The following is a 16,314-nucleotide window of genomic DNA, read 5'->3' as shown; positions in this document are numbered from 1 at the left end:
GGTTGCGTTTTACCTTTCTGGAAATAAGAAAGCATAATATGCCGGAAATGTTGCTTTTTTTCTCCCATCTTCAATATTAGGTACACAAAAATCACGAATTTTGATAAGTTTTTTTTTTTTTTTATGCATGCTGATATGACAGCTGTCACAATGCAATCTAACAAAATTGTTTCAAATGAAGTTAAGACAACTAAGTGCTACTAGGGCCATCTTACGGAAAAAACCAAGTGAACTCTTTGGCCAACCCAATACTAGATACCTAGATTTAATTTATAAGAGATCTTTAACCAGAGGCATAGAATATGCCAGTTCAGAGTCATAGAAGTAAGTTGTATACTATGGAAATGATCTGATTTTCATATCCAGTGTGGCAAGTCTGAGTAACTCAGCAAAATACACAGAAGTCTTGATAGTCTTTGAGTATTAGTGTTAGTATCTATCAGGCATTTGACATGAGCAAATATGGTCTTTGAATGAATGGTGCTTGTATAGGGAGATACTGAACTAGAAGTTGAGAAATCTGGGTAGTTCTTCAGTTTTGTGAAGAGCTAACTGGTTGTGTGACCTTTGGGAAATTATTTAACTCTTAGTTTCCATTTCCATCTCTGTAAAAATGAGGAGGTGTGGGTAAATGATGGCTAAAGTCCTTCTCAGGCCTAAAGTTCAGCATTCCCTCTCTTTGCTCTGACAGTTACACACAGATTGACTCTTGATCTCTAAAGAGACTCTCCTTGGAGAGTTGTAAAAATCTCGCTAAGTGACTCTAATATGCAGACAAGTTGAGAATCACTGTTTTAGACACTTAAGTTATGGGCAGCTTGATGTCAAGTAATATTTTTTCAGGCTCCCATATTTTAGAAATGAAATGGAAGAATGATTATGGAAATAGCAAGAGTGAGAATAATAATAGAACAAGAAATTACTGTATTTTATGGTTTGTGCAGTAATTTGATATGTTAAATCATTGAAGCTGAAGAACAATTATGTGAAACTAGGAAGTGTAATCCCCATTTAACAAATGATAAAATTGGAATTCAGAGACATTAAGTGACTTGCTCAAGGTTACTGTGCTACTAAAATGGAGTCTGAGCGGCCTCCCTGGTGGCGCAGTGGTTGAGAGTCCGCCTGCCGATGCAGGGGACACGTGTTCGTGCCCCGGTCCGGGAAGATCCCACATGCTGCGGAGCGGCTGGGCCCGTGAGCCATGGTCGCTGGGCCTGCGCGTCTGAAGACTGTGCTCCGCAACGGGAGAGGCCACAACAGAGGCCCGCGTACCGCAAAAAAAAAAAAAAAAAAAAAAATTTGCATAAAATGGAGTCTGGGACTGGATTCACCATCTGGTATCATTCCTATTAACCCATCAGTTAGGATTATGTAGGATAGATAATCTCAAAGATTTTTAGTCCCTTCCATTATGTGTTTACTTGTCTTTGAAATGGGATAATTACTTACTTAGAATGATTTATAAGAGTTAATAATCTAAAGCTGTGGGTCTTTATTGCTCTTTAAGCTAATGACTACTTAAAAAAATTTTTTTCCGTGTGTGTGTGTGTGTGTGTGTGTGTGTGTATATATATATATATATATATATTTTTTTTTTTTTTTTTTTTTTTTGCGGTATGCGGGTCTCTCACTGTTGTGGCCTCTCCTGTTGTGGAGCACAGGCTCACCGGCCATGGCTCACGGGCCCAGCTGCTCCGCAGCACGTGGGATCTTCCCGGACAGGGGCACGAACCTGTGTACCCCTGCATCGGCAGGCGGACTCTCAACCACTGCGCCACCAGGGAAGCCCATATTTTTAAATATGGGTATCTAGCAACTAACTGTGGTGGCAAACAGATTGGGTAAGGGACAGGGTGAAACTAATTTCATAATACAGTAATTAGTTGAGTTACCACATAAAGAGTGCTTAGGGGGATTTCCCTAGTGGTCCAGTGGTTAAGACTCTGTGCTCCCGGGCTTCCCCGGTGGCGCAGTGGTTGAGAGTCCGCCTGCCGATGCAGGGGACACGGGTTCGTGTCCCGGTCCGGGAAGATCCCACATGCCGCGGAGCGGCTGGGCCCGTGAGCCATGGCCGCTGAGCCTGTGCGTCCGGAGCCTGTGCTCCGCAACGGGAGAGACCACAATAGTGAGAGGCCCGCAAGAGTCTGTGCTCCCAATGCAGGGGGCCCGGGTTCGATCCCTGGTCAGGGAACTAGGTCCCGCCTACCACAACTAAAGATCCTGCACGTGGCAACGAAGATCCTGAGTGCCACAACTAAGACCCAGTGTGGCCAAATAAATAAATAAACATTTTTTTAAAAGAAGAAGAATGATTAGGTATTCATGTGGCTTTTGTTCCTTGGAGGTAATTGCCCCCGATACACAAAGAGGACCCATCATCAATTTCCCCTCGTGTTAATGGTGGTTGATGTAGTTTGTTATGCATCCCTTGCAATTTACTTGTTCCTTTCCACCCCCCACACATTTTTTTTTCAGTCAGGTTGGAAACAATAACTCATGGGTGCTATAGTACTCTGCTGTCGTATTATGCTCTACTTACTGTGTTGTACATTTGTGTATAGGAGTAAAACAGTCTATTCTTTGGAGCAATCCTTTTGTATACTTTTTGGTCTCTGTGGCTATGGTTTCTATTATTCCTTTGCGTTCATGCCTTTTCATGCCTTAGTATTCCTGATAACTAGCCAGTTAATCATCAATGAGCTCGGCTTTGGAAGCGGTGCTTTGTGATTGAGTGGCTGCAGAAGTTTCCTTCTCTCCTTCCTTCATTTAGGACTCTCAGACAGAACTGGATCTTTGGGGAAACCCTGTATTTAACTCTGCATTAACCCTTCTATCTTTCAACTTTCGGCTTTTGTGGAGCTGTGGGACAGAATAGCTATGCTGTACTTGTCTTGGGAGAGATAACTCTAAGAATTCTAAGAAAGATCACCTTGAGAAAGTCTGTTTCCTGAAGTAACTAATGTTTTTAGAGTAAATATTAGACATTGTCTATTTCTATTGGTTCACTGTGCTTTCTCTCCCTTTAGCCCCCCAGGTTCGCCCAATAGTCTTGGCTACTTCCCTACAGCTGCTAATCTTAGCGGTGTCCCTCCACAGCCTGGCACGGTGGTCAGAATGCAGGGCCTGGCCTACAATACTGGAGTTAAGGAAATTCTTAACTTCTTCCAAGGTTACCAGGTCAGTACCTTGAAGAAGAAAAATACTCAGTGCCCTTATTACTTAAGTTGATGTGCCTAAAGAATGCAGCCAGGAAAGAAGCAAATTCTCTGAAACTCGTGTGTACGTGTTAATAAATAGATTTTCTTTATGAAGAACCAGAGTCAAAGTCAGGGGGACTAGTTGTCTGAGTGCTAACTTCAAACTCATCCCTTTAATACGATTGGGGCTTTTCCATGCTGTTTTAATTACTTCAGCTTAATCTATTGATGCTTTTTTTTTTTCCCAATTGGGCTGCTTTGAGAAAGCTCTTTAGGGCACACAGTGATGTGGGTGTTTCCATCTATAGTAAGATTGGCTAAGAAGGAATTTTCCTCAGACGTGGAATTGGAGTATTTAAAAAGTAGTCCGAGGCCTCTCTGCCTAATCTGGAAAAATGACGGTGACTCAGTGAATCTTTAGATGGTAACTCCTTAAAATGAGCTATAAGATATTCAGTGAGTCTTTTATGATCTATTAATTCTTGTGAAACTGATATTTACTCTTGTCAGTTTTTCTACGACTGTCTGTGTCCATCAGCTGTTCTTTGACTTAAGAACAGCTTGGTAAGAGCTCCTTAACAGCAAGCAAAATCTTCTCATTGTCATCTCACCTGAGCGGACACCTTTCCTTCCATAAATCACATGGTTAGAACCCGAACTCCTTCCTTTCCTGCAACGTCTGAAAATCAGTATCTTGCAGCCTTTTAATTGCACTAAAAGCAAAAATGGTCTTTCCTCCTGGAGCTGAGTTGTGCTTGAGTCTTCAGAATTGAGAAGCACTTGTAGGCCTAATCATCAAATCCTAAAATAGCCCTTGAGCATTTACAGTACAGCATGATAAGGGCTGTGCCTGCAGGTGCCATTTCACTCTTAGAACAGGTTTACAAGCTCTTGGTATCCATGAATCATGGAGGATTGTGGAGCTCAGCTAAAATGATGTCAGTGGGGATGCCCCGAACCTACCAAGTTACCATGATGGAATATTTTTTGACAAATGAAGAAAAGCTGTGTCTGATAGTGAAGACTGAATGAAGGTGGACAAAAGTTATCTTTTGTTACTGCTTGGCTTGGCACATTCTTTCCAGAAGTAAGCTATTTTTCAGAGATCAGTAGATACTTTACTTCTTCCCTAAACAATGATGCTGCCTGTTGGAATAAAAATGTTACTTTCCGAACATCGTATCTGATTCACTAGATTATGAAAAGAGTAGAGAATTTTACTGAAGGCTATTGAAAAGATTATTTAATCTCATGGGGAATACATTTGAGTTTTGTATTTTCTCCCATGGTTTTCCAGTTCTAGAAAGTATAAGCAAAGTTTCAGGTTTTAGTAGTCAGTTGAATTAATTTCTTTTGTTTTGACTAATTAACTTTTATTACATTCACACTGAATAGAATTAAGTGGTCATACACATATATTGATTATGAGAGTAAGCAAAATTGCTCTTACTATGAAGAGTGCCATGGCTGGCTTTTGTGGGTATTTATTATACCACAAACACGTAATAGCAGCTATTTCTAGATTTATGGCTAAAAGGTTGACATGCTTCAAAATCAAGATAAACTGCTACAGACTGAAGTTATTTTATTTAAAAATTTTATTTACTTCTTTAAAAGATTTTTTTGATGTGGACCATTTTTAAAGTCTTTATTGAATTTGTTACAATATTGCTTCTGTTTTATGTTTTGCTTTTTCGTCTGCGAGCCATGTGGGAACTTAGCTCCCCGACCAGGGATCAAACCCGTACACCCTGCATTGGAAATCTTAACCACCAGATGGCCAGGGAAGTCCCTGAAGTTATTTTATCTTCTAGTAGCTTCTAGGGAATCATTGAAGGTTGGAGCAGACCTAGTATAATCAGAAGCACAAAGATTCTGTGAAATTATTTTGTCTCAAGGCATTTGCCTTCATTTCTGAAGTGCTTGGAATTTATGACCTGGATCAATAAAGTAGGATTACATAGGAACCTGAATTATCTAATTCAGTATATCATATTATTCTTCAGTAGTTTGAGCTTTAAGGTAGTCACAATGCATACTTTCAAAATCTTTTGTATATAACCTGATTTCATATCACGCTTACATAAAAGCTGATATTTTCTACTGCGTTTAAGAGTCCTTCCTTGCCTTCTTATTTATTTTTGCCTGTTCTCAGTTATTTTAGTAATAGCCGCTAACCATGAGAGTCTAGATTCTTTTAGATATGGCTTTGTCACAAGACAAAAATCAATGGATGGCTTTTAAAAAAAATTGTTCTCAAGTGTAATCTGTGTCTGTCTTTACCTATGGTGCATTTATTGCTGTTACTGATTTCATGGGAAGTTTTCATTTGATTGTTGGTTATTTATGATTCATCCTACATGATTATATAATTTACTTATGTAATTAAGCAAATCCTTGGTAATAATTGGTTGAATGAATGAAATCTCTTAATGGTTTCTGTTTCTGTCTTTTAAAAATATATATATAATATATAAAATGGCATATGTTATATATAAAATATATATATTATATATAAAATGGCATATGTCATCTTTATAAATGTTATTTTTAATTTTTGGATGTATGTTTCCTCTATCCTCAGCAAATTCTTTCTATAAAACTACTCCAACTTAATTTTTCCATACTTCATTTGGGGTCGAGGAGGCTGTAAAGTTGGAGAGGGCAAGGATTTACAAAAAGGGAAGAACTCTGATGCTAAAGCAAGATGCAGGACATGGGTTCTGCTATCAAATCTGCATTCTTGTAAAAGTACCCGAGTTAGGCCCATTTTGATAAATGAGATTAATAGAATGAGGATTGAATTTACGAAGGCAAAAAGACAACTGTAAAAATATTTGGTGATGAGGATGTCATTTTGCTCATGGAAATAAATCTGTGTCTATATTTTAGTTGATGGGCCTCTTATTCTGAAATGGGCTGTTAGGTATCCTTATATAAGTCCTTTAACTTTTTCACTTGCTCTTTGCATTAACCTCTACCGTCAATGGCTTTGCGTTTTCAGTAGTGCTAGTTTTTGTTTCTCCTTGAAGTACTGACTTTATTCATTATCTCCTTGGGCCTCTCACTGCTTTTTACTTGCTGCACTGCTGAGAGAATTAGTTTGATATTACAAATATATCTAATGCTATTTAAAGTTCACCAAGTTATATAGAGATACTGGGCTTATTGTAGAATACCTTGAAAATAGTTGGTGCTCAAATATTTGATATCTAGTCACACTTGTGGTGTGATGGAAACTGTACTATTATCAAGATCTGAAGTGTTTGGTGGCGTTGCAGTACGATGTTCTTTTTCTATCCACGTGTTCAATCTAACTTCCCTCCTAGTAGGGACTTTTATGGTATTTAGACGAGTTAAGTAAGAAATGACCACCACTTGGGATTAGCAGTTACATATATGGCTTGTATCACTGTTAACTTGTTTCCTATGGTCTAAATGTCCTATAATTCAGTTGGTAGATCTATTCAGTTGAAATACTAACCATCCATAGTGACAATTTGTCCATCTTTTGATCCTGTTTGTTTTAACTTGCATTTTAGTATGCAACCGAGGATGGACTTGTACACACAAATGACCAGGCCAGGACTCTATCCAAAGAATGGGTTTGTATTTAAGGGCCCCAGCAGTTAGACCATCCTCAGAAAAGAAGGTAAGGCTCTATGATGTGAAAGTTAAATTATAAAGGGCCAAACAAATAGAGGTCAAGAATTTCAAAGTGTTTTTTAGAAGTCAGGTGGCAGTTGCCATCTTCCCTTCATGTGATGTAAGAATGTCAGAAATCTTAGAAGGAATGGAGACTGGAATTAAGGTTGTCATCTAAGTAGATAGTATCTAAGCAACATATATGGAAAGACTTTTCCATTTGGAAATTTATTCATATCCTGTGGAATACAGGTTGGGTATGCTTTCTTTCTTTTGTTTTTCTTTTTAATTGAGGTAAGAATTGCATAACATAAAATAAATCATTTTAAAGTATACAATTAAGTGATTTTTATCAACTCTGAAAGAAAATCCTATACCCATTAGGCAGTAGCTCCCAATTTCCCCTCCCCATAGACCCAGGCAACCAATCTGCTTCATTTCACGTTTTTGAGGTTTATCCACGTTGTAGTGTGTATCAGTACTTCACTCCTTTTTGTGACTGAATAATATTCCATTGTATGGCTATACCACATTTTGTTTCTTTCATTTATCTGTTGATGGGCATGTGGGCTATTTCTACCTTCTGGATATTGTAAATAGTGCTGATATGGACAATTATGTACAAATATTTGAGTATTTTAAATTATTTTGGGTATATATCTAGGAGTAGAATCACTGAGTCATATGATAATTCTATCGAGTTGGTTACACTTTTTTTTCCTAGTTTCATTTTTTTTAATGTTGTGGTAAAGTAATACATAATATAATACCATTTTAATCATTTTTAAGTGTATAGTTCAGTGGCATTAAGTACATTCACATTGTTATGCAAACATTACCACCATCAACTTTTTCACCTTCTCATACTGAAACTCTAAATACATTAAACAATCTCCTTTCCCTCTTTCCCCAGCACCTTGGGAACCATTATTCTCTTTTCTGTTTCTATGCATTTGACTATTCTAGGTACCTTATAAATGGTATAACACAATATTTGTCCTTTCATAACTGGCTTATTTCACTTAGCATAATGGTTTTAAGCTTCATCTGGGTATACTTTTAAATATGCTCCATTCCAAAATGACTGTGAGGTTTTTGTTGCATGTCTTTCTTCTCTTTTAAACTAAATCTAGAAGACCCAATACAGCCATCAGTCAATCAATCAATCAATCAGTCAATCAATAAAAGAAAAAAGTCACACTATCTCTCTTCTCATGTAGCCTAGTCCTCTCAAACCAGCCAATATTTGTTGACTGCCCCAAGAACTACTGTAGATATGCCTCTTTTTTTGGTCATAAAAGACCCCCAAGGACAGTTCACAGTCTATTAAAGATGCCCAAGTTTCCCTCCAGAGAAGGAGATTGTGATGGCGGGCTGGAAAGAATGCCTTCTCAGATGGCCAGGGTTCTGGTACCCCCCACTTTCACTGTGAGTTCCAAGTCTCATACTCCTAGGATTTCAAAGGGGCAGGGTCAGCTCATAAATTTAAATCTGTCAACAAGTGCTTCTTAACTATATTTACAACTATATTTTGCATACATATGGAGACGATAATTCTTTAGAAGTGACATTTCCCTTCTCTGTAAAAATTGGGAAAAAATCTCTTCTACATATGTAACATTTTTGGGGGGTGAGAATTAGGTGGATTAATAAGTATAAAGTTATACAAACTAAAGTTCTTTATGTATACAAATAACTATTTTGTTGCTATGATCACAATAATCATTACACGGGCAATGTTTTTGACTACTATCTACATTTCAGACATTTTTCAGATTTCACCAGTATTTCCATTAATGTCCTTTTTCTATTCCAGGATCCAGTCTAGGATTTCACATTTAGTTGGCCTGTCTCCTTAGTGTCCTCTGGCCTGTGTTAGTTTCTCAGTCTTTGCTTATTTTCTAGACCTTGACAATTCTGAGTTATGCTGCTTTTGAAGTCTTATGGGCTGTCCTTTAGTTTAAATTTGTTTAATGTTTTTCTTGTGATTAGGCTGGGGTAATGGGTGTTAGGAAAGAATACATAGAGGTGAAGAGCCCCTCTCATGAGATCTCATGATACGTAATATCTGTTGTACTATACCCACATGACCTCCCTGGTGGTATCAATTTGATCATTTGGTAAATGGCTTCATCCATTCAGGCTGTCCTAACGCAATTCGATGGACTTGGGTGGCTTATAAACAACAAATATTTACTTTCTCATAGTTCTGAAAGCTGGGAAGTCAAGATAAAGTGCTTATAGTTTTCTTTGCTTTTTTGTGAAAACTTTTGTCTGTATACTAGGTATTTTTGGAGATTCTTGCAATATATTAAGCCTGGTATTCTCACAACAGCTAAATTTTATGCAAAAAAAAAAAAAACAAAACAAAAAATCTCCATGTAACTCATTTGAAGAGTGTTTTTTATACTTGGTCTCTTAAGTGTATAGTTTAGATTACTTTGTGGATTAAAAAATCATTTTTTGTTTTTTTTTGGATCAATATTTTAGTTTTTGGCCCAAAAATTCAAGGTATCTTTTGTTTGTTTTTGTTTGCTTGATTTTAGAGATTTCAGTCTTGTTTTGGTTTTTAATTAATTAATTATTTATTTATTTAGCTAGCTAGCTAGCTGCACCCGGGTCTTGGGCACCCAGGGTCTTCGTTGCAGCACGTGGGATCTTTAGTTGCGACATGCAAACTCTTAGTTGCGGCATGTGGGATCTAGTTCCCTAATCAGGGATTGAACCTGGTCTCCCTGCATTGGGAGCATGGAGTCTTAACCCCTGGACCACCAGGGAAGTCCCTCAAGGTATCTTTTGGATAAAAAATGTAGCTTTCAAAATTAGACAAAACTTCTGTCTTCCTCCTCCAACTAGTATTATAAAAATGGGCAAGAACAACAGATAAATGCTGATTCTATTGATTTAAATGACAAACAGGCTTTCTTTGATTAAAGAATCTGAGTTATGGGTTTTATTTTATCTTTAATATAAGGAAGAAGAAGCTGTTCTTCTGTCCTAACAAAAAAAATCTCACCTATGAATTATACTTTCAGAAAAGAGATGTCAGAATTACTGGGAGGAAATAAAATATTACAACTAATCAGAATTGCAAGCTTTTTTTTTAAGGGGTTTAGGTTCATTCCATAGGGCATAACACCAGTTGGTGAAATCCAGATATCTTAAAAGAATTCTTGGTACATAGTACTTTTAATGACAGTTGAATGCAAAATACAACATTGTATGTTTTAACACAGACCTTACTAGAAAGGAAAGACTGATTTGTGGATACTTGCAGTTGTAGCTTCAAAATTGTCTTTGCATAATAGTGTTTGCTTTCCTGCAGCTAAAGGGGAATAGGAAACATTTTCTCCTTATTTGTCTGAGATTTTCTATTTTTTGCTGGCATCTAGGAATGTGCTCTTTGCTAAATGCTAAAATTCCATTGGATACCACTGGGATTAAAAGGCAGGTCTGAGAAGGTTAAACTTTTAATTTCTTCTGAACTCTTCCACATTTTGACAAAATATTTTCAGCATCTACAATGGTTTCCTACTAGAATACTAATAGTATGGGCTGAGAATGAGGAAGGTAGAATTCATTGACTGATAACAGACAGGTCCAGAGTTGACTGACTTGGCTGGATCCAAGGGCTCACTCTCAACCAAACTCTCTCCATGACGTACCCCCAGCAACTCCTGCCTTCCCACCTTTCCACTGCAAGTCCAGAGGAAGCCAGCAATTCAGTGTCACTGGCCCCACTTTAAGTCCATCTCTGAAACCACTGTGGCCAAGGATATGCAGGGCTCTTATTGGCTATATCTGAGTCACTTGTTGGGCTCAGCAGTAAAGTGGCCTCTTTATGGCCTTGAGATTGGGTGAGGGGCAGTCATTTAAGGAAAATCTGTTGCTATTGCCAAAAGAAGGACAAAATAGTTATTGGACAATCATGTTGTTGGGTCATTGATAAGAGATTTTCTTGTCTGTACCAAGGAGGAGGTTTCAATGCATAATGTTTAAAGCTAAATGTTAACTATGGTCACTTTGTAAACCACATTTTAAAAGCGAGTTCTAACAAATAAATGTTTCTCTGTTCTTAAAGTACCTGAATCTAAATCTCTACCAATTTTGGAATCTGTTCTAAAAGCAAATCTAGTCTTAACCACAGTTACAAACTGGCCATGTGAATAAGGCTGAACTCTGAACAGCTATCTTTATTTCTATCTTCATTTCTGTTTCTCATTTACATGTCAAAGTATACACATGCCTAGTTACAGTTTTCATTTTAAAGATTTTGTGTGGTGTATAAGAAAAATAGCACAGTGGAACTAATTTACATTCAAATTCTAGATCTTCCAATTATTGGCTTAATTGCTCTGTGCCTCGGTTTCCCCATCTGTAAAGTGGGGATAACATGGTAATATAATAAGGTGGTTGTAAGGATGAAATAATCCACATAAAGGTGGCTTTTATCGATTAGTCACTGACATGTAGAGCTCATGTTTGCTACAGTGTCAGTGTCATTCCTCAGTGCTTCTTTTTTTTTTTTTGGGCCGCCCCACACGGCATGTGGGAACTTAGTGCTCAGACCAGGGATTGGACTTGCACTCCCTGCATTGGAAGTGAGGAATCCTATTGACTGGACCGCCAGGGAAGTCCCCTTTCAGTGCTTCTTACTGATACAAATATTCTTGAAATTTTTAAAAATTTCTTATACTAGAATTTAATTTAAAATTTTTGTCTTAATGGTTTAATTTATTTTTAAAATGGTATTAAACCTCTAGTATCAGTAAAATGTTCTGATAACTTGGGAACCCAGAATAAGGAATGAGGAGAATAGTCTCTTCACAGAAGAATTAAGTGGGGAGGTGAAAACACACACGTCATCCCATGCATGGTAATACAAAGGGTAGGGTATTGTGGAAATGCCAATTATCACATAAATTTCACTTGGCAGCACTGTATTCTCTGAGAATTTGCTGGGTAAATCCCAATTCTGTCTGTGTAAAATAAAAATTTGGACTACCTAAAGGCTTTTTCAGACCGTTTAGAATTCAGAATCTCTTTTTTTATGGCTACTAAGAATTGTAAAATTTAGAGACTATAATTTTTCCTTTGTTCATTTTTTTCAGTGTTTGAAAGATGTATGGTGATCCTGAATCCTTCAGACATAAGACAACTTCTAGCAACTTCAGGAGAAGTTTGTCTACACTCAGGCTGCAGTATTTTCAGCAAACATGATTGGACAGTGGGCCTGTGCCCTATCTTTTGATGGAGTGAAAAATTTGAGCCAGTGAAGCCAAATTCTTATTGCAAGCAGCATGCTTGGCTCCTTGCTGATTGCAAATAGGCATTTAAAATGCGAATTTGAAATCGGGTGTCTCCATTTCTACCAGCTAACGTGGCATCATAGGTGTTTCCTAAGTTTTAAGTCTTGGGGGGAAAAAAATACACCACTAGTGTCTACTATCTCCATCAGGAACTCTGTTATGAAAGCTTCATTTTTGTGTGTTCCCACTCTTTTCTCCCCATCTTCTGCACAATCACGTGCTCTTCCTAAGTAACTCAAGAATAAGGTCCTGGAATAAAGTCACAAACTTACAAAAAAGAAATAAAACTAATATTTTCCCAGTCTCTTGGCCATCACAGTGTCTTACAGTTAAAAGCCACCGAAACTATTTTTAAAACACCTTGGAAGAAGTGAGATGAAATGGTACACCCACCACAAAACATACATAGTTAAAAAGTTGGATTTTTTCTCAGTAGGTATCAATTGTAAATAAGAATGAACTAGGGGCCAAAATGTAAAACCAAAAATGAAGCAGCTACGTGTAGTTAGTAATTTCTAGTTTGAATTGTAATTGAATATTATGGCTTCGTATGTATTATTTTATATTGTACTATTCCCATTATTGATGGTTTGGACTTTAATAAGGAATTCCATAGTTTTTAATATCACAAAATGAGATATTTGAACAGTGTATTCTAGAAAGCAATATACTAACTAAAGTGAATGCTTGTATATATTAAGATAGCCTTAAAACTTTTTCTCTAATGCCTTAACTGTCAAATAATTAAAACTTTTAAAAGCATAGGGTTATAGTCAGCATGCTAGACTGAGAGGTAAACACTGATGTGGTGAGAACAGGTACTGATGCTGTCAGTGTTTAGCACTATGTGTTTAGCTGTGTTTATGCTCCAGAAGTGCAATATTAGACACTAGCTAGATAGTACTGCTGCCTCGTGTAACTCCAAAGAGGAAACGGGATTTGATTAATTGAGTGCACGTTTCTTTAATTTACTCATATTGTCCTTAGCTTGGATGCAATGCCATGCAGATTTATGTGGCTGCTATTTTTATTTACTTTGCATTACTTTAACACCTTGAATGGAGAGCCAAACATTCCCTCTTCACTGACCAGCAATGGCCCTTTAACTGCAGTAGGAGAAATAAAAAGAAAAAAGAAAAACCATTTTGTGTGAAAATTGGTGATAACTGGCACTTAAGATCAGAAAAATAGTTCTTTATACTTGGCTACCTTAAGATGCTGTCTGCCCAAAGCTCTGAAAGACTTTAAGATAGGCAGTAATACTACAATACTACTGAGTTTTTGTAGAATTGTTACATTTGATAATAAAACTTGCCTGTTTAATCTCAATGTTTGCATTCTGTTTTGTTATTAGAAGAGTTAAGGGTAATGGTGGAAGGGTGTGGTGGGTAAAGCCTTTTTTTCCTGAGGTGGTAGGATATTTACCTAAGTTACTATAAGTATTTGTAAAAGCTATCAATGATTAATGCACTTCAGATACAGATCAAACAACTATCCTTAGAACATAAATCACTGAGACTTTGATTTTGAAATTCTTAAGTTATGGTAGTGATAGATACTAATACGTGGTCCTTGCATCTTATTACTAGGGCTCTATTTGCTTGACAATTTGAAAACCTATTCAAGCCACATAAGCCTTTTTCTTTTTTAAGGATTTTTTAAAAAAATTAATTTTTGGCTGCGTTGAGTCTTCGTTGGTGTGCCCGGGCTTTCTCTAGTTGCAGCGAGCGGGGGCTGCTCTTCGTTGCGGTGTGCAGGCTTATTGCAGTGTCTTCTCGTTGCGGAGCATGGGCTCTAGTCACCCGGGCTTCAGTAGTTGTAGCACGCGGGCTCCGTAGTTGTGGCGTACGGAGTTAGTTGCTCCGTGGCATGTGGAATCTTCCCGGACCAGGGCTCAAACTCGTGTCCCCTGCATTGACAGGTGGATTCTTAACGTCTGCGCCACCAGGGAAGTCCAAGCCATTTCTTAAAAGCCATATAATAAGAGCTAGAACTTTAGTGTTTCTGAATCCCACATGCTCCTCCTTTATTCCAATCACTCTTTGCTAAAGCTGAGTTCTCCAATATTCTCTCTAAGCCAAATTTATTTAGGACCCTGGTTAAGTCTTGTGTGACTTACACCACTTTAGAGTTACATATATTGTCAGTATCACTTATTTGATGTATATACTCTATTTTATAGAGTTCAATTCCAGATTTAGGTTATAACCTCAAGGGCAGGAAGTACCTGTATTTCCCTCACATTTCTACATACATGTTCTTGTTAAGCATTCACCAAATGAAGTTTAGTTCACCTAGACAGTTTTTCAGTCTCAGTCCTTGCCAATGTCATTTATAAAAATGAAGCAGTTTCTTTCCATTTTGTGCTTCAGCTTTGGGTCTCTGTTATCTGCGAGGAGGCAACAGAGCTCTCTAGGCAAGCTGAGGTTCCTTTGCGCTTCGATGTCTCTGGCAGGCATTTAACATTGTCCAGGCTATTCCTTGCCTTCAAGAAAAACAGGTTGCGTGGGCTAAGGGAATTTCCTATTCACCTCCTTGAAATAGCACCTCATGTAGTTGCCCTCCTCATGGCAGAAAAGGAACACAGGCAGTCAGGAGGGTATGGAATCGAGTAAAGCTGGTGGGGGAGGAAGAGACTGAGAATAGAGAGGACTTGAGTATATTAAAAAACCTTACAGGTCCACCTCGTAGGTTTATAGTTGATTTCACAACTTCTCTTCCTCTCTCTGCTTCCCCTAGCTCTTTGGGGAAAAATTTTTTAACATATACAAAAATAGAATAATGACCACCATGTGTCTTTCCAGCTTCAACAATTATGAACTCATAGCCAATCATTCCTATAGATGATGTAATCAATTGTATAATCTATTACATATAGGATTATATGTAATTATATAGATTATCCATATTCCTTTCCACTTTCCCCACTGCTGTATTTTTTTGAAGCAAATTCTTTGGGTCATGAGTAAAATGGAGTTCCAGGTTTAAAACTGGGCCACGGTAGGAAGTGCTCTTATTGAGAAGAGGAAAAGGATAAATAGGACTGAACTGGTGGAAGTAATTCAGTTTCCAGATGTCTTCTGTTTAAGGTTGAATCTCTACAGTTGTGCTCAGTACTCCATTCCCTAGCCCATGTGCTAATAAGAGACACAGACTAGACAGGAGGCGATGTAAACTTTCAGGACTGGAAGGCCACCAGGATGAAATTCAGGAGTAAGAGAGCACTGAGTGGGTGCCACAGGGAGAAATTGTTTTTCTACGTTTTGCTGCCTCCTTTGTGTTATGTGAGATCTTGAAGGCCAAGATCCCAAAGGGTGGCCCGAGGGATAAAAGGTTCAGAAACAAACAGCTTGACTTGCCCCTAGCTTAGACCTAAGTTAAAGGGCAAATGTCCTTATTTCAATGTACTTCCCCTCAATTCCTTTATGTGGGAGGTGGAGGGATATTTGGGGCCAATACCTTGGCAGAGTATACTATGAGCTACAACCAAAAAAACCACCGAGAATATGTGTGACCAACAGTAAAAAGCATTGTATTGGTTAAATGAATCTTCACAACAACCTATTACAGTAGGTACCACTATTATTAGTTTTATAGACCAGGAAATGAAGGGTAGGTTAAGTAAAACATACCATGGTTGCACAGAAAGTACAGGAAAGGATCTAGAATATAAAGATCTGGAGACAGGTTGAGGTGATTAATGCTCTCCTAATTGCTTAGCTGCTCCTCTTTTCCTAGCATTGCACAAATACAGCCCATCGTTACAGAGTCACAGAGTAGTGCTTCATAGTGTTCCTTTGGTCTGCCTTTTTACTTTATTGGCAGTATGCCATTAATTCAGCTGCTGAATTATTCAATAGCTATGTATTGTTGCTGTACTAAAAGTGAATGTTGATAAATGGGTAACAAAGCTGCTTATTACAGACTCGAATTTGAGCCAGTGTTTTATAATGCATATAAAACCAATATGATAGTAAACACCAGAAACATTTTTTTTAAAAAAACCAATGTGGAATTCTCAGCTGGTTCTGGACGGCTCTCAGCCTGTGTGTGTGTGTGTGTGTGTGTGTGTGTGTGTGTGAGAGAGAGAGAGAGAGAGAGAGAGAGAGAGAGAGAGAGAGAGATTCATCCTTCCTTACCTGATGGTGTTTCTCATGATT

General features: G+C 37.8%; 1 protein-coding gene across 5 annotated transcripts in view; it reads left to right on the top strand.

Moving 5' to 3' along the window:
* Positions 1 to 13,483, top strand: part of ESRP1 (epithelial splicing regulatory protein 1) — a 57,145-nt gene extending 43,662 nt beyond the window's left edge. For 3 of the 5 annotated variants that reach the window (XM_067711755.1, XM_067711756.1, XM_067711753.1), the window contains exons 14-16: positions 3,030 to 3,180; positions 6,743 to 6,852; positions 11,957 to 13,483. In XM_067711755.1, coding sequence (XP_067567856.1) covers positions 3,030 to 3,180; positions 6,743 to 6,817 — 226 coding nt within the window. In that variant the 3' untranslated portion in view covers positions 6,818 to 6,852; positions 11,957 to 13,483. The remainder of the gene's footprint in view (positions 1 to 3,029; positions 3,181 to 6,742; positions 6,853 to 11,956) is intronic. The other 2 variants (XM_067711757.1, XM_067711758.1) reach the window with 2 other exon arrangements.
* Positions 13,484 to 16,314: the final 2,831 nt, after the last annotated feature.

This window comes from Pseudorca crassidens, chromosome 17, assembly GCF_039906515.1.
Source record: "Pseudorca crassidens isolate mPseCra1 chromosome 17, mPseCra1.hap1, whole genome shotgun sequence".
Lineage (NCBI taxonomy): Eukaryota > Metazoa > Chordata > Mammalia > Artiodactyla > Delphinidae > Pseudorca > Pseudorca crassidens.
Note: the sequence above shows the minus strand (reverse complement) of the source record. Positions and strands in the feature narration are given on the sequence as shown.